Here is a 25,119-nt window from a genome sequence, read left to right as displayed (position 1 = left end):
GAGATTTGTTTTACATAATATAAATTACACAAGCGACAGCGAATCGCGCAAGATCGTTGCGCAATGCGTTCGGGACTGTAGACTCGTAACGCGCGTACCTAGCGGGCCTGAAGTTGGAAGACAAGAGCAAGTTTTCTGCTCAGAGTGCATTTTAGGATGACGATATGACTGCAGTCGCCGTTTGCCCTCTGTCGGCGGGGCGAGAAAGGAAAAGAAATCGCGTTTCGTTTGATAGATCCGCCACCGTAGATACGTCGGTAAGGTGTATCTGTAATTTGTTCCATGGGACGATAAAGCAGATCTAAACGAGACCCCATGACTACGGTAGAACCGTTTATAGCGAAAGGCTATCCCCCCGAATACATACTTATGCAACAGAATCTCTCCAATTTAAATTATATGCTTTGAGAATAAAATAAACTTGTTACAGGTTTTGTATTTCAAATTAACCCTTTTGCAGATCATGTTCGTCTTTCTCTAAATCAAATTCACCGTGCGCGATAAAATTTTTATTTCAGAATAATAACTTTCCGTCCAATGTTATCTTCGAAAACAACTAATTTGTAGGAAAACAGATCCTTGCGGAAACTCAAGGTTACATATGAATTTTCGCAATTATCGGATTGTTAGGTTATGTTCGTAAAAACCGACAGAAAGTTCCGTCTTACCAATGAGTATAATTTCGTTCCGCAGATTGAGCGATGACACGAGGAACGACGGAATCAGTCCCAAGCGACAAAGGCACGACGACCTCGACCTCCAGGATGACGTGTTCAGCGACTTCTACATCCTGCCGCCCACGCCACGTCTACTCTCTCACATAGACGAGGTCCAGGAGCCGGAGTCGCCGCATCACCATCACTTGGTCTATTCGGAGGATCGTCTGAGTTCCGTGGACGTTCGATCGGGAACGACGATCGTTAACACGAGCACCGCGAACACGACGACCAGCAGCAGTACCACCACGTCCGCGAGTAGTTGTTGCAACTCGGTGATGTTCCCCGGCGAGCTGGACGACTCAGGCGCTCAGCTGACCAGCGTGACGAGATCCAGCGACGTCGGTATGATGGAGACCTCCGACGTGGTCGATCCCGACAGGATCTGCGACTTCTCCAGGTTCGCGGACTCGGCGAAAAGCCTGGAGGAACGTTTGGTCGAGCTACAGTCGTTGGACGAGCACTTCGACCTAGCCAAATTCGAGAGAAACAATAACCAGAGCTGCGGTCGTGCCTTCCACGACATCCAGACCTTCCACAGTCTAGTGCCCGGTCTGGAGACCTAGAAGGCAGCCTCGTGCCTCGAACACCACCCTCCTGTCGTCCTGTCTGGCCCGACGGAGAACCACGAGCACGACGAGGCGACCACGCGGGTAAACGGTTTCGCGGCACGCACGAGGAACCACGCCGAGGATGAACCTGGACTCGGAGGGTGGTGACTGTCTGTCGATCGTTAGACGTGTATGGTACCGAAGATTCGAACGAGAAGCGCCCTCTGGGATCGGCCATAACCTCGAAACACTCGGGGATATGCGGCTGCGAATCAATCTTTCTATCGCTATTTTGGGGGGATACGGGATAGAAAAATGATGGAACTTTTTACATGGATCCAGCGGGCATAGAATTCTCTAGAATTCGACGAAAGATTTTTCATCGTCTGCGTACAGACACCGGATACCAAATGTTTGGTACCGAGCGTTGTACGTACGAATATCGGTACCAGGATATCCTGAACTATGCATACGTATATGTAATTTGTATATATTCGAGTACGTTTGTAAGAGCACGTTAACGATAACATTAGATGAATTTTGTAGTAGAAATTTCACGGTGATGTACGAAAGCAAATCGGGGGGTCTGTTGCGACGAAAAGGTATCGAGCAGCTCCACTGTCGAGTAATTTTAGAAAACCAATCAAAAATCAAGTACCGTCGGCTAATATTTGCTTTAAGAAACTTTTACACCGAGTTTGAAACCTATACACCTTTTATTTTTCTAACGAATACAATTTAAATATTGGGGATGCTCATATTTTGCACCAAGATAGGAAAAAGGTAGTAAACATTCGCTAAAATGATTTAAAATGAGAGAAAATTTTATTCCAATCATTACGTACAATCAAATACAATTTTATGAAATTATCTTCATAAGAATTCTGATTTTAATTGATTTTAAAACCACTTCTCATTGTCTTCGACGTACTTTACTTGCATGGTCTAGCGAGTCTCTATATTTTGCAATTTTTAATGGCAATCGACTCTTGTAAGCTGACTGAAGATTGGTCGTTGCAATCGATGGTTCCTTTTTAATATTTAACGATTTTTTATTCTATTGGTACTCGTAAAGTTGCAATTCTCGTTGCATCGAATCGTGCCTTTCGGAACCAAACGAGTTTCATAACCTAACAATCTATATTCCGTAATTAAATATTTCTTCTTCCCGTTATTGTTATATGTTCCAAAAAAAGCTATATTTATCGTTCGGAGCTAACTTCTGTTTATATCAAACAAAAGATTACATTTTTGTTAATAAAATGTAAGACGTGTATAAAAGAAAAAAATGTGTAAGAAGTGGAGCTGCCTCTTTCTTGCAGTAAATCCTTCGATCGTTGAACGCAAAATAAAGCGAATGGAGAACGGATAAACACTGAATGCAACGTACGCTTGTATAAATGCCTTCAGAGTAGCGCCGTGAATCGATGTAAATGTTGATGGTGTGCGATGAAATCGAATGGATTCACTATGCCGCGCGATAATGCCACGATGGGCCTTAATTGTTGTGCACGTTCTTCGATTTCTGTTCAGTAATGTTATGTTTCGCGTTCCTCCTTCGTTCCGCCAGTGGCGAGGAGTGTTGTTCGTATGGTTTCTCTTGTTATTCTTTCAAGACGAGCGACAAATTACTAATCGATGTAAAGTCTTGTGAAAAATTGCCGTTGTACAAGTTTCCTTATTGTAGTCGGATAATAAACTCAAATTGGTCGCTGAAAGCCACTTTATTGACTTTCGAGTTAAAAGCATCGGTAGTTAGACGCCTTTAAGATTTTTTATCAGAGGCTCAAACTGAAAATCGTAACCACCGAAGCGACTTTGAGTTGCCAATTACTTTCGATCCGACTATAATTAACGAATAGTTTCTGGCCGATCGTGACACGGCTTCCGTGAATCATATCACGTTCGAGAACGCGATTTTTCAGAGCGAAATTGACTGACGGAACAATTCATTGCCAGTCGGTCGCTTCCGCTGCTTAGTATTTCCGTTCACGAAAGTATTCTCAGTTTTATATTTCGAATTGTCGTAAATGTTTTACCGTTTCGACCGTGCGTGGGTATATTTTGTTGACTTCTCGTTTCTCGACGAAGAATGTTCGCGGTGAATTTTTGTAAAATCTTTTGTTACGATAAAAACGCAATTGTGCATATGATTTGTATTCGAAATGTTCTTGTATATAATGTATTGTTTAAAAAGATACATATAGATGATGCTCGAGCGGTAATAAGGTGTATCTTTAGCATGGATTCAGCAGACACTGTACGGTGCAATACTTTTGTCCTTTCAGTTTCCCTGTTGGGGACGCGTGGTAGAAGCAGGGATTGACAACGTTCTGGAAATAACTACTTCCAACTGTTATCTATTGGTTCATATCGGAATGGTTATAAAGAATGTTATTATAACTGCTATTGAGAAAACGACTCTAATGTAATATCGATCTCAGTTACGGTTCTAGTATCGTTTCTACTTATAAACAACAATGTTTTTCCTACCAAGAGATTAAATAGATTCGAAACGTTATTCTAATAATTAAGAAAAAAAATTGTCCAAAGAGCGAAAAGGAACTTCAACGTGCAATTGGAAACTGAAGTTGAATAACCGTAATTCAAACCGTAACCTAAATCGACGTTACATCAGAGCTGTTATTATAACAGTTACAACGTTAATTTCAATTCTTCGTAACTGTTTTGAGAACCGAAATCGATATTGTAACCGTTTTCAATCCCTTGGTAGAAGATGTGAATCAACGCCAAGCATGAATCCACGTTGTTATACAGTTACGTGAAAAATGCTCGACGTCGAATTCGCGGACCACACGGTCACTTTGCGTTGATCCGTTCGCAAGAGTGCCGCGCTATCCTTTTCCCCTAACTTATCTCCCCCCCCTACCCCCACCCGTTCACAAAAGTGCTAAAAAGGAATTGGATATTCGACGACGTATTTGTCTTTCGCGGGCGACGCAGCTCGGCGTGGCCCTACTTTTTCTACGTTTCATTAAAACGGAACGGTTTTTTTTGTACGTTTTGCAGGATCGATACTCCCAACCCTCCGCCAAATTCTTTTTTTACACAGGATAATAATGCGCGTTAATCCTTTCGACGCCGGAGAGATTCTGAACGACGGAACGAAACGCCCTCTGTACGATTCGTCGCGTAACTAGCGCCCAAGGGTTTAACGCGCATCTATGTGTTACATAATCATTGATAATCGAATCATCGTAAACGTTTATACAAACTTGTAAACCGGTCGAAGGAAATAATAGAAACAAAAACAGTGAAACGATTATTCGTTGATCAAAAGCGTGAAAATAATGCAAAGAAATCCAATCTTCCTTTCGATCGCTTGAACCGCATTTCGAGAGAAAGTCACGATCGATACAATCGGGAACAATTACGTTATTCTCGTTGCAGGAATATGTTGACTCGATCTCGTTGGTTCAACGCGTCACACTGTAAATAGCTGCCTTAGCACCCTTAAAGTAATCAGCTATGTATAAAGTTTCGTACGTTGTTTAGGTTTTTAGTACATAGTTATCCGAGATCAGTTACCAATTATACGAACAAATTGCAAATAAACTGCAAAAATATAATCATTGTGTTGGCTCGATCCTCTTTTATATCTCCTCATGTTGCAGGGGGTTACCTGAATAACGGAACGAGGAAAATACATTGAAACATAAAAATGAAATTTTTGGTACTTTTTTTTATTGAGTGTTGCGAATATATACAAAGGATGGCGAACTAATAATAACTATTACATTAAAACCAAATAAACAAAGGTTATTATAATGATATTAACGTGTGTTAATATTTATTTAAATAACATAATATTCGTAACGATGTGTGCCGAATTTCCAAAAGGAGTTTGTCACTGCATACGCCAAAAGCGTCTCTTTGTCATTTGTTTATATATATTTTTTTTTCTTTTCTTTAATTGCCTTCACGCTGTATCGTCATTGCTTCGTAATGTTAAATTCTCGAGGGAAAAAAAAGTTATATTCGAGATCAAAGTCGATATTTTGTCAAAAATTGCTATTGAAAGGCTATGATCGCCTTTCTTTTTTTGAATCCAACACGATGAATTTGGATTTAAAAAAATAAGTAAAATCGAGTCGATTCGTATATTTTTCCTTTTTTTTTTTAATAATAGAACAGAATGGAATCGTTCTTGTTTAAGAGATCGTAATCGTACGTTTCCATGAATCGCGAATCGAGACGCGTACATTTCCCGTTTTACGGCACACAACGAGTGTGATCAAGTATTAAAAAGTGAAAAATTTCTATCGTTTTACAGCTCGCGTCCATTTCCGTCTAGCCTGTAAATTTGTGCGTTTAAAGAGTCGCGACTCTCAACAATTGTTCATCGTACAACGAGCAGAGGACTAGGATGATCGTATGGTGCGATTACTGGTCTTATGGAGATACAAAATCGGGTAAAAAATGTGAACACGTGTGTTTCTTTCCCTTCATCGATCGATGAGTCGATGGCGAACACAAGTAGGCATCCGACGAGAACACTCGTTATTTTGTTGAATTCGCGACCATGAAAACATCCGAAACGATTTAACGTTCTCAGACGTCGACGATTATTCTCGTTCAGTACGATCGAATCTCGAACGTTCGTCGGGTATGGATACTCGACCGAACGCAGTGAATTTTGATAAATTATTAAAAACACATTCTTGAAGGGAAAAAAAAGGTTACAGAACGGATTGCGACTCAGTGCACAACAGACATCCGAACGAGTATCGATCGATTCCGCGAGTACGAAGTTTTCTGAAGTTAGTCGAGAAACAGCAGCGATGTTATATTCGCGGAGTCTGTGCCTAACGCACCGCTCGAAAACCAAAGGAAACACATAACATTTCACGGTGCCTAAAATCTAGCGCGCGATAGTTTCTTACGTTCTCCCGTTATTATTGCTTCTTTGTTTTCAGTTCTCATTGCTAACAGCGACCTCTCGGCTCTCGATCCGCGTAATAAAATACTTTTTCCTAAATAAAACCGATCGATCAGCTGTTTTGGTCGTTTCTCGATCTGTTCACACTCGCACACCGTCGTCCAGCTTAAAAAATATTTCTTCGCAGCAGGGAACATTGAATGATTTTTTTTTTTCCTTTGTCCTTCAATTCTCAATCGAGGAACGATATTGTCAACGTCGTGATATTAATAAGGCTCGCGCGCGGGATAATCCGTTTCATAACCTAATTTCGATCGGAATAGTAGTAACAGTCGAGCTGACAAATCGTTTTTAAGGTTAAGACACATAGTGTGATAAGAATCTCATAATACCATTCGTCAAAGTGGGCGTTTTGTTCTTGAGAAATTTCACTTTAAAGTTTTATTATAAATACAGGCAATGTGGAACGTAGGTGTAGAAATGGCAATGTAGAAAGTACGTTTTCTATATTTTCATGATATGTACCATCCCGATAGTTGTATGGAATTCTTCAAGAAGCTCTTCCTTAAAAAAATATTTACGCAATATTATAATTACTGTGTTTATGCCTAACATTGCCTATATTTGTAATAGAACTTTAAAGTGAAATTTTCCTTTCTACTTGAAAAGTTATTTTATTCGAATTGTAATTTTAAGAAATCAGTAGTTTAACCATAATACGAAACACCCGGTACATTAGCTGGATAAACGGCCTTTAAGACAGGGTCAGAATATTATCTGCAAATTAATCGAACGATTCGTTGATATTTACATAGAAATGTCTGGGACAACGATCGAATTTATTAATCGCTCATTCCAGGCTTGTCCCCGATTCTGTTTCTCGCGAGCCCCGCCAGAGGCATATGTAGTTACGACTACTGTCAGTAGAAACACCACTGTACGTTTCAGACATACTTATTCTTGGAGCACTAACGGTTCTCCGGCCATTTGTGATCGTATGGATTTACTACTAGCTTATTCACCACATAGACAAAGTCGGGCAAACTTTACTCATGAATAACGAATAAAATTTTTACATTTATTCGTGAATTAGCATCTTCATTCGTCTGGATATCGATTCAAAAACTTTATTTAGTACTGCATTTAAGAACATTCTAATAACGAATATGAAACAAAGAACCGTTTGTCCGTTGCTCGATTAGAATTGAAATATCAGACTGAAGTATGTCTCGATGAGCAAACAGAAACGCAATTTATTCGATCGAATAAAATTTTGCCCATCTCTGGCGACGGGAGGTTAGAACAGAGATCAGAATCGAACCCGTTAGTCACGACTATTTTTAACCATCGAGGATTCGAATAAGAAAAAATTCGCCAGTACGCGTGTTCTTTCGGTCAAAAAAAAAAAAAAAAAAAAAAAAATCATTCGACGATTCCTGCTCCCCATCTGACTACAATAATTACACGTGTTTTTTTTTTCTTTTGATCACAAAAATAGAATTCTTAAAACTTAAACTCAGTTCACTCACACTCTGTGGTTTCTCTCTCTCTCTCTCTCTCTCTCTCTCTCTCTTCGTCTCGCGTGCGTTCTCCCACTCTTTGTCGTCTATTTTCTCACTTCCTTCGTGCACGAAGATCCACTACGTACACACGCGAGCGATCATCTGTCGAGTAGTATGCAGCAGTTGGCGTTTCGCAAAACATTTATTACGTTCAAACGTTCGTTTAATTTCGTTAGGTTATAATTTGAAAAACTACAACGTTTAAACGATTCTCGCAGGGACTTGTACCGGTATTATATCGATCGTATTGTCATAACTCGTATAGAAACCGAAATATTGAGATATTGTTTCATTAAAATTTACAACATTTGTTTTAAATAGAGCCTCGCGTACTAAAATCGATATAATACCGAAATCGCTAAGACCTTTTCGCAAAAGAAACGAGCAAAATTGTATACAAACGGGTGACGAATAAGAACACAGTACAGTGATTTGATTGCGATGAATCATTAGACTCAACGAGAAATATAATTTCATTCTATGATTCGAATTCTAATTCTCGTTAAACGAATAACGGGTAAAAAGTTTGTATGTCATCTTTTATTTGTTGTTCGATGTTTGTATTTCGGTAAAAATTTTTGCACGTTTCCGTCGTCCAACGACCACTCGATTCCCATCGTTTCGATAAATATCTTTACAATTTTAACAATTCATTAGCCTTGTGATCGAAGCGATTGAGTTTCTAAACGAAAAAAAAATGATTCGACGAGTCCAATTTCTGAGGGGGCAGAAAATGTATATTTTAACGCAAAACTGTAATCGATACACAGAATCTTACAATAATCGAATACGCATCGGTTAAATGTTTAGTTGTTACGTTAAAGGGCAAAAATAAAAGAAAAAAAAAAAAAAAAAAAAAAAGTTGTGAACGGGTAGGAAAAGAAATGAAAGATAAACACAATTAAAAGATCCCACGAGTCTTGGCGAAGAATCTACGCGCTCGAACGAGGAAACGACCGTATTTATCTCGATACACCGTTGTCCACAAGAGTCACACACGTAACAAAAAAGGATTGTAACAATTATTCTACAACAACGGTTTATAAAACTGTGTCCTTGTCCTCGCATGTTTCGTTTCGAGAAGAAAAAAAAAAGAAATATTAACAAACTGAAAGAGGATTGAAATTTTCATATGGATATAATAATAATAATAATAATAATAATAAATAAAGGAGGAGCGATCCTCGACAGACGAGAGATCCAATCGAACGGAATCGCTGTTCTGTACACGCAGTTTCAACGTACACCACCGTTCGTAATACGATCGTTCTCGAACAAAAAAAGAACTCTAAAAAAAAAAAGTCCAAAAAAATTTAATCAAATTAAAAAAAAAGAAATCTGTATATAGAACTGTCAACAACGTTACTGTAAAAGATTATGTTGTTAGTTTCGATAGAAAAATACGGTTCAACATGCACTGCACACAGCTCAGTAAATAGCATCGCGATTTTAGACGCTACCCACCATCCGTCGATAACAATAATTACATTGAACGTCAATATCTATTCGATCGGTGATTCCGTTTCTTCTTTAATTTCGATATACATATATTTATACTTTTATTTATTTATATATATATATATATATATACAGCTATATATATATATATATATATATATATATATATATAGATAGATATATCAAAAATATCCTTAATAAAATAGATCATTTAATATGTATAGCGTACTCGTCGAGTACCTTTCTCATCATATCCACTCTCTCTCTTTGTATATGTATATATATATACATATACATATACATATAATATATATCATATATACCATATATATATATATATATTTATTTATAACGTTTAGTATTTTATATATATATATGTATATATATATATTTTTTTTTTTTCAATATACATATAATATCCACATCGATATTCTTTACTATCGTTTGCACGCGATCCACGTTGGTCACGGCCACGCAACATTTTTATACGTCCACGTGTGCCCGGTGTGTACATTTTTATTTACTTTTGTTTCTACGTGTCGCCACGTGAACGGTTTTTTCCACTCAAAATTAAACTACGCGCAGGTCGGGTTCCCGGGTTTATTTTCTGCGTTGCAACCCCCATTCACGCTGTTCATTTCTCATTTGCTGTTTCTCGACTTTCGAAACGTTCCGTCTCTCCCCCCCTTCTCTCTCTCTCTCTCTCTCTTCCTTTCCGCCGGCGGGAATTGTGCTTAAATATCAATATTATTCGTGCGGACAAAAATTGTTCAACGATTCAGCAAAACACTTGTTACTTGCTACGAACGTACAATCCTGTCGCTTAAAATCGTTGGAGGCTTCTGGGAACTGTATCAGAGTACACTATTAATATTAGAATGCAGTGAGAAGTCACTGGAAATTCAGAATTACATAATTCCGTCAACAATGATCGAAAGATTACATAAAATATATGCTACTATATTAATTTGTATCAACAGGGAATCGATGACTGTAACACTTTAGTATACCTCAATGTCACTCTTTCAACGGTAATTTTAAAATTGTACTATGACATATTATAGTATCACTGAATCATATCTCAGTGTATCTCAGTGTCACTGCACCATCACAAATTTTAGGATTGTACTATTGTATATTATAGTGTTACAGACTTATCAAGAGTTTGAGAATTACACTACTATGAACCATAACACAGTTGCATCAGCAGTAGTCCAACAATTACAGAACCACTGCTATATACTATAGTATTGTTCAGTATTAACAGGGTTATGAAGACTATAATGTGTAATGTCTGAAAGTGAGAATTATGCTATTGTATCTGTAAATGTCTTTCCTTTTTGAAGATTGAGGTACACTATTGTATACTTTGGTATTACTCTATTTTACCAGGGATCTGAATATTGTAATACCACAGTATATCATAGTATAACTTATTAACAGGTGTTAAAATACCAAACTACAATATACAGTACCTTTTGTCCACTAGGACTGTGAGGGTTGCAAAACTCAGTACTAAAATGCTACTACATCAGCAATGGTTTGAAGATTACAATACCACTACTATATACCATGATTTTTTCTCTGTATCTTTAGTGATCTAAACGTTCTAATATTATAGTACACCTTAGCCATCACTGTATCAACGAATTTTTAGGACTGCCCTACGGTATACTATAGTATCAGTGTGTTAAACCATCTGCCATGATTGTAAAACTGTGTCAGATCATTTTCCTAATTTATACAGTTTATACCAGAAAGCCGTACAACAGTTTCAAGCGCAAGAAGTTCGGATACCATAAGAGCCTCATAAAACTTCTATCGTTCTAAATGCGTAGAAAAATACATGGCATGTCGAAATGATGACGAAGAAAAACGACCAATGCAATTTAGCGTCGATATCAGACCGAATAAACAGAACTATAGAAATCTTTAGTCAACGATTTCTAAATTTTTACGAATCCGACGACCACGATCCACCAAAGTGAGGCGAACAAATACACCAGGAATACAACCGAGCAATTAAAATTTTTTACCCAGCCTCGAAAGCCATTCGCTCGTCCGTGCAACAGAAACTAACCTCGATCATCCGAACCGATATCATTCTAGCTCAACCACAGCCGACAGTATACAAGTTTTGTTATACATAGTAACCGGATAGAAATCCTCTTGAACCGATTCAGTTTTACGGTTTCCACCGAATGGAAAACGTCTTTGAGCTTGAACAAAAAATTATTCGTGAACGCGTAACTAGTGCAAAGGCGATACAACGATAAAGTTAACGGGGACACGTTCGATAAAAAGGCAGCCAATCTGGTTCAAGTCGAAAACGCCGCGAAATCGCAACCTTGCTTCTTCCGATGTCGATTTTCAATCGGTTCAAAAGTAAAGGTATCCCTATTTCGAATATGGACGTTCAAATCGTCCCGCGTGTCTTTCTTTTTCGTTGCTCGATCAACAAATTGTCCTCGCCTAACAAATACACTTGCTCCTTCTTCGTTTTCTTTTTTTCCTTTTTTCCTTTTTTGTTTCTTCATTTCTTGAACTATGTACAATCGATAACGACGCTACGATGTAGCTTTCTTTAAGGCAATCGTTCTAATGAGGCGACGGAATACGCTGAATCTCGCGCATCTGGACGAGAACGAAGGGAGTTTAGTCCCATTTCAAGCAAAAGGTACGACGAATTGCAAACTCTTCGACTTTCACGTGGCGACAGTGCACAAGACAAAGAAGAAGAAGAAGAAGAAGAAGAAGAAAAAGAACACGGGCTTATTGCCACCCGCAAAACTAACCTCTATTCGCGATCGTGTTACACGATTGATAAAGGAATCCTTCGCACAACGATTCAATTCGTCGTAGCATGTTATAATTGCATAATTCGTAATGAAATAATAATAATAATAATAATCGGTTATTAACTAAAAAATAGTAATTATCAGTTATGTACAATGCAATATAATGATGTATAGTAACGTAATAAATAAGCTCGAGGCGTAGATCTACACCTACCTAGAGTGTATTTACCAATTTCACACATTAACACTTATTGTATTCCGCTTATAACAATCGCCCGTTATTATAATTAATTACAAGTCGTCATTATGCGCTCCTCTGGCGAGCAGGCCAAAATATATTTTCTAATGTACAATTGATTAAGGGGTGTCGCCACCGCCATTTTAAACGATTCCAGGTAGACAAAATATATTACTGGCGAACGGAATATACAGGGTATTTCGTCTGGACCGGATCACCCAACGTATCTTCGTCACTTTCGTCGGCAGAAGAATACACAAATCACGCGAACCAAGCATGAACCATCCTTCTATAGCCTTCGATTGTCGACACTTTCGTATTTCTACTAATTTCAAGGTCATCAGTTTTTTTTTTTTTTTGTTTCTTTGTGATTGCATGTTTGACCGTGTAGGATAAGTTGACCATTAGATGGTTTCGAAAGGAACTTTCCATCGAAGCTCGTATTTTACGAAATTTTAAGGCCATCGATCAAGACATCAATCATTATATAAATTATTAATTTCTCTGACAAATTGTATTAGACTAATATAATATATAAGTTAGAAATAAATAAAAGTAAAGTTAGACATTACTGCCGCTGTTCTTCAAATCACTATCGTTCACGGAAGTATCTAAAAAAATGTATGGTGTTACCGTCATTCATAGAGTACATTATTATGTTTTAAATACTTTATTCGTTAAAAAATTGATTCACAGATAAGTACTCGTTTCGTTTCAATAGTTTAAAAACTATATATTTTTAATTGGGTTCCATGATATCTAAAAATCTATTTAAGTTAAAAAGAAAAAAATTATTTTGTTTAATCGTTTGAATACCAAACAGTGTAATCGCGAGCTGCCATTCCATGTCGAAGAGTATCGATTTATTATCTCAATAAGGTCAACCAACAGGCTGCTTAGACTCTACTTGCAATGAAGTTTTTGTTACAAATTATTTAAATTCATGCATTGATTTGGTATTTTTCGACATAAAACGGACAATTCGAAATTACCCTTTGCACTCAAACGGTTAACGTAATATTGATACCTTCGATGGACGTTTCTTTGTACCAACAATGGAAACATTTTGGTGGGCCACAAGTTGGACGCTGCACCCTGTATATAACAGAATATACCGACGCCATGTGTCGCGTGTATGTTCGACTCTTATCCCCTCGGACGCGAACAAGGAACGAACTACCGATTACTTGATCGTTCTTCGAGCGGCCATGCACGATTGTCCCGTCTCCCGTATCTCTCGAAGAACGTAGAACAACGATATGTCTAGCAGTGAACCGAGTACCGATAACAGCAAGGCAAATCAGCTTCGTCACTCGTGGGATTACATATATATATATATTTCGTTTGATCCTAACTTGACGATGAGAGCTCTTCCGAGTCGAGCAATCGTCACAAAACTGTCATTGAACGGAGAACAAATGGATCTAGAAACGTTGCTCTTGATAATTCCAAGCTTTTCGTTCAGTCTCTTTTTCCCAACCCCCACCTTCGTCTGATTTTCTCCTCTTAATCATCCACCTCGCAACGACCGATCATCTGTTTCTCGTTTTTCTTCTTTTTCAATTTTTAATATATATATATATATTCATCTATGTATACATATATACTGTGTTTCGAGTCCGTTCAACATTTATATTCTTCGTCATTAAAAAAAAAAAAAAACTAACGACTTCGCTCGCGATATCTCATTTTTTAGGCACTTTTCCGTCGGAAATAGGTTTTCTTTGCTTCTTCACCGTGTTTCACGTCTCATTTACTTTCTCACGCGTTGATGCTTTGGTTGGTTAGTGTATAATCGTTAGTATCCAAGTATCTCTAGCCGTTTGAGTTTAGTTACTTATATATTTCTATCTATATAACGTGCGCGTGTGCACAGTTTGATCACGATCGATATGCGACCGGAAACGCGTGTGCACGCGCTCCTCGTCGTACCGTTTCAAACGCTGTCTCGCGAACAACGCGCGCATCGATAAGGCAGATATTGTCACGCTTTTTTGATCAGCGGTCCACTCGAGTCGGCGTTTGGAAGACGAGCATCGGAATAATTCGTGCCTCGCCTCGCGTAGAGCCGATCGTTCCATGAACACACTCCTCCCACGTTCCGTGTACTCTTCTCTCGTCTAAAAGAATCGTAACGTCTAACTACTTACTGTCCCTTCGTTTAGTTCTCGGTCCGTTTCATTTGTCGGTGGGTCTGGTGACGGTCTGCGGTATCACCGTCAACGATTTCGGGATTTTTGGCAGTATCGGTATCTGTCCCGACGTCTTCGTAGTCACTTGTATCGACTTGGGCAAATTCAGGTTGTGCAACAGATTCTGCGTCGGTGTGTTCTCGTTCGCCAACATGCGCACATCGCAGATCAACGGCTCGAAGTCCCCTCTGCTCTGTCGGTTCAGCATTTCCTGCTGCATCCTTAGGTGCTTCTGGAATTGCGTGTGAGCAGCTAGCTGCTGCGCCTTCTGGTACTGCGTGGTCGACTTGGGATTGGGCGGCGAGGAGCTCGAGCCCCCCGAGCCACCGGGACTCATGCTCGACTGCTTCTCCGACAGCAGCTGCTTCTGTTTCTTCAGCGTTTGCAGTCGTTTGAAGTCCGGCTCGCTAAGCTGGAACACCTTGCCTCCGGAGGTAACGGGAACACGCGGCACGTCCTTTCGTTTTACGTTGCCGTTCGCGGTCGCGGTGCTGGTGGACGGCAGGTTTAATCGTTGCAGGCTCGGTGGTGGTTTTTTGATGATCGACACGCCGGGATTCAGCTTCAGGAGACGCGACGGGCTAGCCTTGCCTGGCTGTTGCGCGCCAGGGATAGCCGCGGGTTTCGTCATGCTCGTGCCAGGCAGGGACAATCTGTCCCTTTCGAGCAGGTAGCCGCCGCTCATACGACGGGAGTTGAACTCGGTGCAGATCGGCTCCATGATCGGCTCGTCCATTTTCTCGGGGCCCTCGTACGATATCAATCTGTTTTGCACGGACGTCGAATAGTTAATGGCGTTCCGCGAGGCGTTCGGTGCCAGTATCAGGTCACCGGACCTGTAATATTTTTCTAAAAGTATTAGGTGTCTGAGAAACGAGCTCTGGTTCCCGTATGGTCTTTGCAACTCTTGCCAGAGGTGCTTCGTGTCCCTGTCATACTGTATCATCGTCGCGCACTTTTCCCAACCCTGCGGCGTGATCTCGCGCACGTTTGTGAATTCGATACTGGCGTGAAGGTTCATCTCTTCCTCGCCGGGGAACAGGGTGCGCACGCTTATCGAGGGATTGGCGCCAAGTCGTTGCACCACGGGCGTTATGTCGTTATTGGTCCTTGGTCTCTTTGGCAGTCTGGTTAGGGTCACCTCCTTGTCCATCGCGAGTATCTCGACCACCTCGCTAGGTCCCTCGCAGGTTATCGTCGTATCCGAACCAGTGTATGGATGCATCTCGAGCAGCTTCCGTTTCTTCAGCTTTTCCACGGTGCTCTCGATACCGAGGTACTGCACATCCGTAGGGATGGGTTCGTCCGTCGAGTTCGAGTTCGAATTCGATTTCACCGAACGAGGCTCGTTCTCCGTCTCGCAGTTGGTACCTTCAGTCTTGGTCGGTTCGGGCGTCGACTTCTCCGAAGCAGAGTTCGTCGTGCCATCGGGAGACTTTGACGTAGTTCCACCTTTCGGTTGAGCGGTACACTTGTTGCTTTTCTTGCGTTTATCCTTATCCTTGGACTGATTCTGCGACGTATCGCCATCCTCGTTGTCCAGAACCTCGATATCGTGATAGTGTAGAATTCTAAAGAAAGTAAATTAAATAACGTAATTTGTTTCCTTAGTTGGATGTACACTAAACACAAAAGTTAATCATTAATTTTGGGATGAAAAATTGTCGATATTCAAACTGTACAAAAATCGTACAGACGCGCACCTTTGCTTATTTTAAAAGGCAAAGCCTCTACTTTTTCGATTAAATTCCAAACTAGATCGTACCTTTTCCGGTAATTCTTGAAGAAGGATCGATGACTCGTGTTCATGTTCTCGACATCTTTGTATTTCAGTTGCAACTGCGTGAAGTAACGACACAACTTGCAAACAAAGGTACCGGCAGCCAGCGCTACAGGAACCCCCTGTTGCCCCAACAACTGGTTCAGCTCGTCGGTTTCCGCGTTCGCCAGCTGATGGGTATAATTCCTCGCCAGGCGACGTTTACAGAGCGCGCAGGTCAAAAATCGTTCTATTTTCGAATAATGACTGACGCAGAATGACATGGACGTGTGTTGACTCGACTCCCAATCGATGTCCACCTGTACCCAGAGACAATGCTAGTTATAATACACAGCGTGTTTATAACTAAAAGTTTTATTTCCTTTGAGCGTACATTCACCTGCTGCAGACCAGCTTTTATTTTGAGCAACCAACGACGTTTGACATGATGTCGCGCAGGGTCCCTGCAATCGCGTGCCGAGCATTTAGACACCATCAGTTGCCGGTGTTGTTTCGGAGGCTTTGTCTGCATGTTCGTTGGACTTGTGTTTGCCTAGGAATATTATTATTATTAAACGTCTTTTAAACTATAAAAAAGTATTAAGAAATTTGTGTCTTACACCTAATAGTGCAAGAGTTATGATATGTTCATTTTCGTTGAGACATTCTCGTGTACTATTACATAGTAGAATGTTTGTAAACAGAGTCTACATCTAATATCGGTCAATACAAGATAAGTAACGTAAAGAAAAGAATCCGAAAAGAAGACCGCTCGATCCCATAACATCTGTAAAGAACACCAAGATCATAATTCTAAATCAATCGGCGAAGGAAACAGTACAAGATCTCTTCTTTAGAACAGAAAAAATTGAAGATTTAGCATGCACTAATTTGCTGAAAAAAAGAATTCTCTCCACCTTTCTGTCCACGTGGCGGTAGCACGCATCGCATAAACAAGAATCCTTCGTGAGGTGTCTTTCGATGTTCAAGATCTTCTTGCGTCTTTCGTCCGACTTCATCTGCGCCAGATGCATCGGCGTGTCCAAGGAGCCGAATTTCCCAAAGCAATAACAACAGACGTCCGCGCACAAACGTCCTGGATGAATGGAGAACGAGGATGACTTCTCTGGAATAACAAGAGACTGGCGATCTTTCGGCGTGACATCCTCGACATCTTCATCTGTAGCGACAAAACAATCAACGATTGAACGAATATATGGAAGAACGACGATTTAATCAGATCTCTTGAGACGTGATACAGCTTCGATCGAAAAGTGACTTGAAAGTTAGGAAATGATTTGTATGTATTTAGCACTTGAAGCGGTAGCGCGATGTAGCATGCTTGTTATAAATATATATGACCGATGTGAGTACGATTTGCAAGGCTGGTGATCCGTGAACGAGGATCGCTCGATGCCATGAAATTTACCTCAAAAATATAAGCGTAAAACTAATAAATCCTCAAACCCCGTAGAAATTTCGGTTTCGAGACGGAATACCATCCCTGTTCTCACCGAAAATGGGTCCATCGCGGACCGTGTTAACACGTCGAAGGGTTAAGAGCGATCCTCGTCACAATTCCGAGGTGTCAGACTGTATGGAGAGCATGAGAACGTGTACTCGTTTTAATAAAGCAGAGAAGGACGAGGGAACAATTAAGAATGTAGTTATTCCCGCAACCAGGATTACCGCAAGAGTGTCTGTGGTTAGTAGAGAACTTTCGGTTCGCACCAGAGCTGCTATCTCCCAAACCACTGGTTCCAAACTGAAAACAAAAAGAGAACGCAACAGTTGACAAAAGGTTTTTGTTTCTCATTAAGCGTGATTCTCTCGACTCTCCGTGGTGCTTACCTCCTTTTGAATGGTGTAGAACTCGGGTGAATCGCCCTCCCCATCTCCGCGTCCTTGCTTCAGCACCATCTTCAACGGCGACCTCGACCGCCTCTTGTCCTTGTCCTTCTCCTTCTGGACCCGTATCACCGTTTTCAGCGTGCCCGTGTACTGTTCCTTTCTAGCCTTCTGATGGCTCAGCCTCTCGGCCGCCTTCTCCAGCGATTCTAGTCCAAGCAATCTCAGGATCGACTCTTTCTTCACCTTGTCTTCCGGCGTCTCCATGATTTTCGGTGTGACGTTCACGCTGCTGGACGACTCGCCGGACATGGACGTTTCGTCGGAGTCCTTCTGCGACGTCTCCGGTGTTTTCGCGGCCTTGCAATCCCCAGTCAGTATATTCACGTTGTCCGTTACCTTCGCCACGTGGTTCATGGAGATGTCACCTTTCCCGGGATCCTTGACGATGGTCAGCAGGTCGTTTTCCGACTTGCTCCGCGCGTTGTCCGCGTTGTGGTCCCTTTTCTCCAGGCTGCCTCTGCCGCCCTCCGAGAAACCGCGAAAATTCGTCACGCATCCCGCCACGTTTCCGTACTTGTTCAAAAACGACCGATTGTTCTCGTTTATCGTGGCCACCTCGTCGTCCAGCAACGTCTCCTCCTTGTTCTGTTGATCGGATCTGCGGAGCTCGCGCTTCGACCGTTTGCTTCTCAACGCTGCCAGCTGATCCTCTTTTCGTTTCTTCGCCTCCCTGCCGCGTCTCGACCGAGTCTGGGGCTCCGAGTCGTCCAGCTCGTCCACCTCTTCCGTTATAACCTCAACCTTCACCTCTACCAACTCTTGCGCTTCCTCGGTGTCGTTCTGCGTTTGACTCTGTACCTTGTCGGCGTTCTCTTCCTCGATTTTTATATTCGCCAACGACGGATATCGTTTCTCGGTTTTCTTCACCTTGTCTCGAGCCCTCAGCACCCTCCTCTTGTCCTCCGCGGCAAATTTTTGCTCCTCCGTCGCCCCGTTGGCCGCCATCTTTTCGCCCTCTTCCTCTGTCGCTGCAGACTCGCCGTGATCCGTTTGTTTACTCGTAACTGCTTTCTTCTCGTTGGACTCGGAATTCGGAACACCGATTTCATCGTTGCAACCGCCAACGTCGTCGCAAATATTGTCTCCTTTCTTGCTATTTTCGATGGAATTATCGCTGGAGTCAGAATTTTTATTTTGTTTCGAATCCGCGTCCACGTCGAGATTCTCCGACATTCGACAAGTGCTACCATCTTCTTTCGCGTCTTGTACAGCTTCCGGAGCGCCGGTATCAATTTCTTTGGCATTCTCCGTTGCCTCGTATATGTCTTTTGTATTATCGTTCGGCTCGACTGTATCAACGATCGCTTCTTCTTTTACGTTATAAACCGACGTTGCAGTTGGCTCGCTCGGAGGCGAAGAGAATTCCGTTACGATTTTAGTACTCGATTCTTGATTGTTTACACCCGCTACGTCTCGTGCATCCTCCGCGACTGTTTGTATCTGACTGTTCAATTGACTTTCCGCTACTAATCTCTCCACTTCCTTAGAAATACTTTCCAACGTCTCTGCCTCTTCAAAGTTCATGGAAACGTTAGAAGGAACTATGATTTTCCTTTCGGTAGTCTCATTTTCCTTTTTCTCTTCTACCAGCCTCTCTTTTATCTGTTTGGATACGGTTTCGCCATCGTTTGACGCTGCTTCTTCGAGAGTAGATTTGTTTACATCTTCTTGCGAAGATGGAAATTTTGTTGCATCTTCGTACGCGGATTTATTTAAATCTTCCTGCAAAGATGGAAATTTTGTTACATATTCTTGCGGGGACGAAGATTTATTTACATCTTCTTGTGGAGATTCTTCACAATTATCAGACTTCTGAATCATTTTATTCGATGCTCTGCTTACCTTTTTCACAATTTCGCTATTCACGTTTTCTGGAGAATTTTTATCGATTATTCTTGGAGATTTTCTTAGAGCAACTGCTTTTTTACTATCGTCTACTATTTTCGTCTGATCATCCGTAGTTTGATCCAAACACTTTTCAGGCTCCTCCATAGAGGTAGAATTTTGGCTTGACTCTTCCTGTTGTTCTATGGAATTGCAACAACTGCTCTCGCTATTCTCTACAGCGAGCACAGGTTCGGAAGTATTATGCACGCTATTACTTCCGTCAACGTCCGAAGATTCGCTTTCTTGAATATTTTGAGAATGAGTTTCTGCTGGTTCGATATCACCCATGACTAGTTTTTCAATTTCTTTGGCAGTGTCGGCCACTTTTGGTACTGAATTTTCTGAACTATCCGATTTAATCTCATTTTTGGAAATAGTAGACTTGTCTTCGTCCACAGTTTCCTCTAAACCCAATTTTTGAGACTCCGCACTCAACGGTGCAATTATTTCCTCGATTTTTGGTACTTCAAAGTTTTTGTTTAATCCAAGTCCCTTCTCTGCCCCGAACATTTTACTCTCGATGGACTTTGCAATCGTAAGTTTGATATTTTCTATCATTTGATCTATTTGAGACTTTGGATTACTATCCGATTTATCTGTACTATAAAATGAACCTACTGTTTTTTTCATATCTATGTTTAAACTATTTCTTCGACTCTTGGACTTGTCTGTAAATTTTGCTAAAATATTATCCTTCCTAACTTGATCTAAGTTGCTTACTTTCTTTATATCTTCTTCTGTATTCTTAGATGCTACTCTTGTATATTCAACTTTAATATTGTCACATTTTACTTCGATTTCTGTACTTTTGGCTTTAGTTTTTGAGCGCAGAGTGGGTCCTACTTCACTAGCCCTATCTACTCGATCACTGTTATTATTGTTTTCTGTTTCTGAACCATTCTGGGAATTTTCCTCGCAATTTTTCAATGGATCCTGTTTCAAGCAAAATTCATCTTTGGCTGTTACCATAACTGTTTGAGGATCATTACCACTAGATTCAGAAAAGCAAGACTCTGTATCTATACTACTATCTGCAATGTTATCTACTGAAACTTCTGAACTAACAGGGTCATCCGAGTTTAATCTTCGACGTTTCTTGGGATCCAAGTCCGCAGAAATAGCAGAATCCGATTGCCGTAACTTTCCATTCCTTAAACTTCTTTGACCAATCGATGTATTTGACCTTTTCCTCAATTGAATTGCACTTTGGAAGGATTCTGTTTCCAAATTTTCACCGTCAGATATAATTTTAGTATCTTCGCTGTCCGGTTCCTTTTTAATTTCGTCTGGAAGTATATTTTCTTCTACCAGCATCTTCCTACTTCTTGTAATTTTTCCCTCAATTTTTTCCGTTATTTCTTGTTGATTATCTATCTCTGAATCGCTCAACATCGAAGCAATAACTTCGTCTATGGTAAGATCTATAGAACTCTTAGCATCCAGAAGGGATTTTGAAAATTTTGTATCGATACTGGATGCCTTTGTGGTAGCGTAGTCTATATCTTTGCTGTTACTCTTTTTCCCTTTCGTACACTTGATATCACCTTCTGTATTTTTGGTGCAGCTGTCCTTCTCCCTGATATTGTTCCTTTTAAATCCTGATAACTTTGTGGATTTAATGCTTTTGGACAAAGAGTCTGGACTCCCAAAATTTTTTCCTTTCCTATTTAATTTTGGACTGCTTTTGGTACTGGACCCAGCAATAGAGTCTGTATCCTTGTCCTGCGCGTCCTCGTTTTCTACTTCTCCGCTACTTTTTGTTACAAACTTGGTCTTTTTGGTCCTGAGATTGTTCTTGGCACTTCTGTTAATAGTTTCTGCTCTTGTACTTTCACTTTCCGTATCGTTCGCGCGTTGTTCTAATACTCTTGAGTTACCGTCGGATGTCTTAACCACGTTCCCCTCCGGCAATTTAACTCTTTTCGTTCTGACGCCCTTTTTGATGTCGGTTATTCTGCACAAATTTCTATTCGTCACTTTCCTTGTAACCTTAGACTTAATGAGATTTGCCTTTGCCACTCTCAATTTTTGTTTGCGCTTAAGGTTTCTAAGGACTTTCTTTCGTGGCAGGCTTGCCTCTAATTTTGGAGAAAACTGACTACCAGTTGCTACTGCCTCAAAAATATCACGTGCGAGTTGTTGTTTCAAATTTGACAAAGACTTGCCCTTTCTACTTTTGATTTCGTTTGACGGCAAGCCAGAATCATTATTGGCCTTCTGTTTTGCTTTGGAAGGCGCTAAGGGTTTCTTTTCCCTGGATGCCATCTCACTTCCGCCCACATTGGGCTCCTGCAATTTCATTCGTTACATGAAATTGCAAGCCGATTACCGACCATTGAGTAATTGCTACTACCATGGTAGCGTTCAAGATAGTTTGTCAATTTCCCTAGTAACGGAATAATACATATTTAAGAAGTTAAAGAAGCAACATTATTAACTGGTATGTATTCACTGAAAAACGATAAATCATATATCTCAATGAAGATATTCACGATAAAACTCATGTACGCTAACAGCTGATTTTACTTTATAAAGGGTATGTAAAATAATGCTTGAATTATAATCCAAGAAATAGTACCTTTCCTCTTATAAATGAGACAGGAACAAATTGACTGTACACCAAGCGGAAAAACTACATAATTCGTCTTTAGGTGCGAGTAGGTGAGCGGCCGGCCGGAATAGTGGGGTTGATAGATGCGGCCCTGGCGGTCAGAAAAATTACGTGACAAACTTTGCATTTACACGGATACACACGGAGCGCCTCTTCTCTTGGGCAGGAATTGCCTCGAAATATTTACCGCGATATCTCGTCAATCGTGCCTCGGATCCCAAAGAATTCGTGGCCGATAGAAAGGCCGTATCGCGCGCTAACTAACAAGAAGTGAAATTCAGGGGTGAATTGGCGATAAGTATCAAAAATCGTGCGACAAATCGTCGCGAAAAAATCGCCACGAATAAACAAAAGGTCGGACCCGATTCGAGATTTCGAAGGTTTAGTATGTCGTCGGCCGAGCACTGTCGACGGGATTTCGTGGCTAGGCATTCGATTCGTAACGTATACTTACCTCTCGGCCAAAAAATCGCCGTCGCGAAGCGTGATTTTTGGTAGGAAAACTCAGAAAACAATTCCGTGAAAAACACACAGAGTCCCGTTGCAGGGTGTCTGTCTCTCGTACGCTGTCCCACTGTTTTCAGGCTACCGCCACCTGACGGTAAAACACGCGACCTCTCCCAGGTCCATAATTCGTTCGCGCTAATTTCGTCGCGTTATTTCACTCAGAATTCAACCCCTTCTGGCCTCGCGCTAGCCGGTGTATATGACACGTTCACCTTGCGTGAAACTCGTGCTCGCCAACGGTCCAAAAATGATCGCTGTTTCTAGGACCGAGACCCGACGAACCACCGTCAAAATACCCAGCAACGCGGCACTAGGACGTCTATACAGTGTTCACGATAACTAAAACCCCATCGGTTATTTGGTCGAATTTTACGTTACTCACGGTCGCTCGGTGACGCGTTCGTCTATCGGGCAGTCGAGCGAGCGCGACCAAGTTTATCGCGAAACAGAAAAAATGCTGAAAATGCAGGCCCGTCGTGCGGAAAAGCTCGATCTGGCACGAGAACGAAAAGGAAGACGCGCCCGTGCGCACCAATGGCGGCCACCGACCCTTATTTACCGAAGTCAAAATGGCTGCCCTTCGGCTCTTCGCACGTTCGAGGCTTTCGGCGATTATTCTTCGATCCTCTAGTCAGCTCGAGCTGCGGAATAATGTCTCGCCGGTTGTGTATCAGGTAATGTCACGCGTCGATCTGCATTTTTACTTTTCTTTCATAATCTCTCATCAAGTGACGACTTCTCACATTTTCGTGATGGTTACCTTAACACAAATTAGCGAAGGGACAAGCTAGGCGAAGTTACACGAAGTATTTATATTATTGCTGGTTTTTCTTTCCATTTAATAGCAATTCTGAAATGTTTTTGTGTCTCCTCCAATGCAAAACGATTACGGTATCTAAGTTGTCGCGTCTTGAGAGAATGTAATAAATGAAAACTTAAAGAAGAGCACCTTTTAAAGGAATCATTAACTTCAAAACTAATGTGATGTGAAGTGTATATCATGATGTTATAAAGTTGTATGGAAATGAGTTTAGATTTTAAATTTTATTCTTATTTGGATATAGTTAAAAAAAAATCGAATATTATTTCTCAATAAGAATTTGTATTTACATACTTCGTTTTAATAATAACCTACAAACGTGCGTATGAACGGAATATCAGCGATTGATAAGTTTGTGGAAAATTGTGATAGAATGTGTATTTTTGAATTAGATTCATAAAAGATGGGGATCTTTCAAATCTTCCCCAAAATACATAGATTCTGCGCAATATGCGGATTATGAAGTAACACAAGATCCTGAAGAATGGAAGTATGTAGAACGTATACTTAAACCTAAACTTGTGCCTGAGCCTCCTCTTCAAGATACAAATTTGCCTTCTGGATGGAAACCACCCACTTGTGAGTTAAACTCAATGTTTTTAATATCTACTTGTTTGAGTATAATTTGTATAAGTAATTTAAAGACTAGTTTAAAATGTTTGCAAATCACACGTTTTAGAAATAATAGCTTGTTCATGCATTTTGCATTATATCATCTAATTTATTAGTTTCAATTTAACAGCAAAGCCAGGAGATCATCCATACTATATACGTCGTACAAGGAGTTATATGCAACCAGTATATCTCTCTATTGGATACAGAGGATTACGAAGATTAACTACTATTCGTAAAATCAATGGTGATATTTGGTTATTACGAACCGAATTAAAAAAGTATTTGGAGGAGAACACAGGCAAACATATTGGTATCCGTGTGAATGAACTTTCAGGTCAGATTCAATTTAGGGGAGATTATGTAACCCTAGTCAGAAAGTGGTTGGATTCAAAAGGATTTTAAATGCTATTAACAATGTCTTTGTTCCTCACAATTGAACAACTGGTGTAAATTTTGAAAGAAGATACATTTTGTTATTGTAATTATTATTTGTTATACTTAAAAATAAAAATCCATATTAAAATGCATAACTTTGTATTCTTAAATTTTGTGATTTTAACACTTATCATTGAGATAGTATTTAAATGGTAATAC

General features: G+C 40.6%; 4 protein-coding genes across 13 annotated transcripts in view; 3 read left to right on the top strand and 1 right to left on the bottom strand.

Moving 5' to 3' along the window:
- Positions 1-2,430, top strand: part of LOC143347880 (uncharacterized) — a 93,774-nt gene extending 91,344 nt beyond the window's left edge. For all 6 annotated transcript variants that reach the window (XM_076777484.1, XM_076777489.1, XM_076777485.1 and 3 more), the window contains exon 3: positions 694-2,430. In XM_076777484.1, coding sequence (XP_076633599.1) covers positions 694-1,282 — 589 coding nt within the window. In that variant the 3' untranslated portion in view covers positions 1,283-2,430. The remainder of the gene's footprint in view (positions 1-693) is intronic.
- Cype (cytochrome c oxidase subunit cyclope) overlaps positions 1-25,119 on the top strand; it is a 108,102-nt gene that overhangs the window by 37,333 nt on the left and 45,650 nt on the right. The gene's annotated exons all lie outside the window — the stretch shown is intronic.
- Positions 4,951-23,310, bottom strand: East (enhanced adult sensory threshold). 5 transcript variants are annotated; one of them, XM_076777471.1, is made up of 9 exons: positions 23,038-23,310; positions 22,551-22,674; positions 19,928-22,358; positions 18,026-19,807; positions 17,864-17,939; positions 17,092-17,354; positions 16,569-16,727; positions 16,181-16,494; positions 4,951-15,986 (listed from the first exon to the last, which is right to left on the bottom strand). In XM_076777471.1, the coding sequence occupies exons 3-9, from the start codon at positions 22,271-22,273 to the stop codon at positions 14,402-14,404; spliced, it is 6,525 nt and encodes a 2,174-aa protein (XP_076633586.1). In that variant the 5' UTR covers positions 22,274-22,358; positions 22,551-22,674; positions 23,038-23,310; the 3' UTR covers positions 4,951-14,401. The 5 variants fall into 5 exon arrangements, with proteins under 5 accessions (XP_076633586.1, XP_076633582.1, XP_076633583.1 ...); XM_076777467.1 differs by having other exon boundaries at positions 18,026-22,358; XM_076777468.1 differs by having other exon boundaries at positions 16,575-16,727; positions 18,026-22,358.
- Positions 23,485-25,055, top strand: Mrpl49 (mitochondrial ribosomal protein L49). The gene is made up of 3 exons (XM_076777492.1): positions 23,485-23,764; positions 24,303-24,489; positions 24,653-25,055. The coding sequence occupies exons 1-3, from the start codon at positions 23,660-23,662 to the stop codon at positions 24,925-24,927; spliced, it is 567 nt and encodes a 188-aa protein (XP_076633607.1). The 5' UTR covers positions 23,485-23,659; the 3' UTR covers positions 24,928-25,055.

Source organism: Colletes latitarsis, chromosome 11 (genome assembly GCF_051014445.1).
Source record: "Colletes latitarsis isolate SP2378_abdomen chromosome 11, iyColLati1, whole genome shotgun sequence".
NCBI classification, from domain to species: Eukaryota; Metazoa; Arthropoda; class Insecta; order Hymenoptera; family Colletidae; genus Colletes; species Colletes latitarsis.
This window is presented reverse-complemented; position numbering and strand designations above follow the sequence as displayed.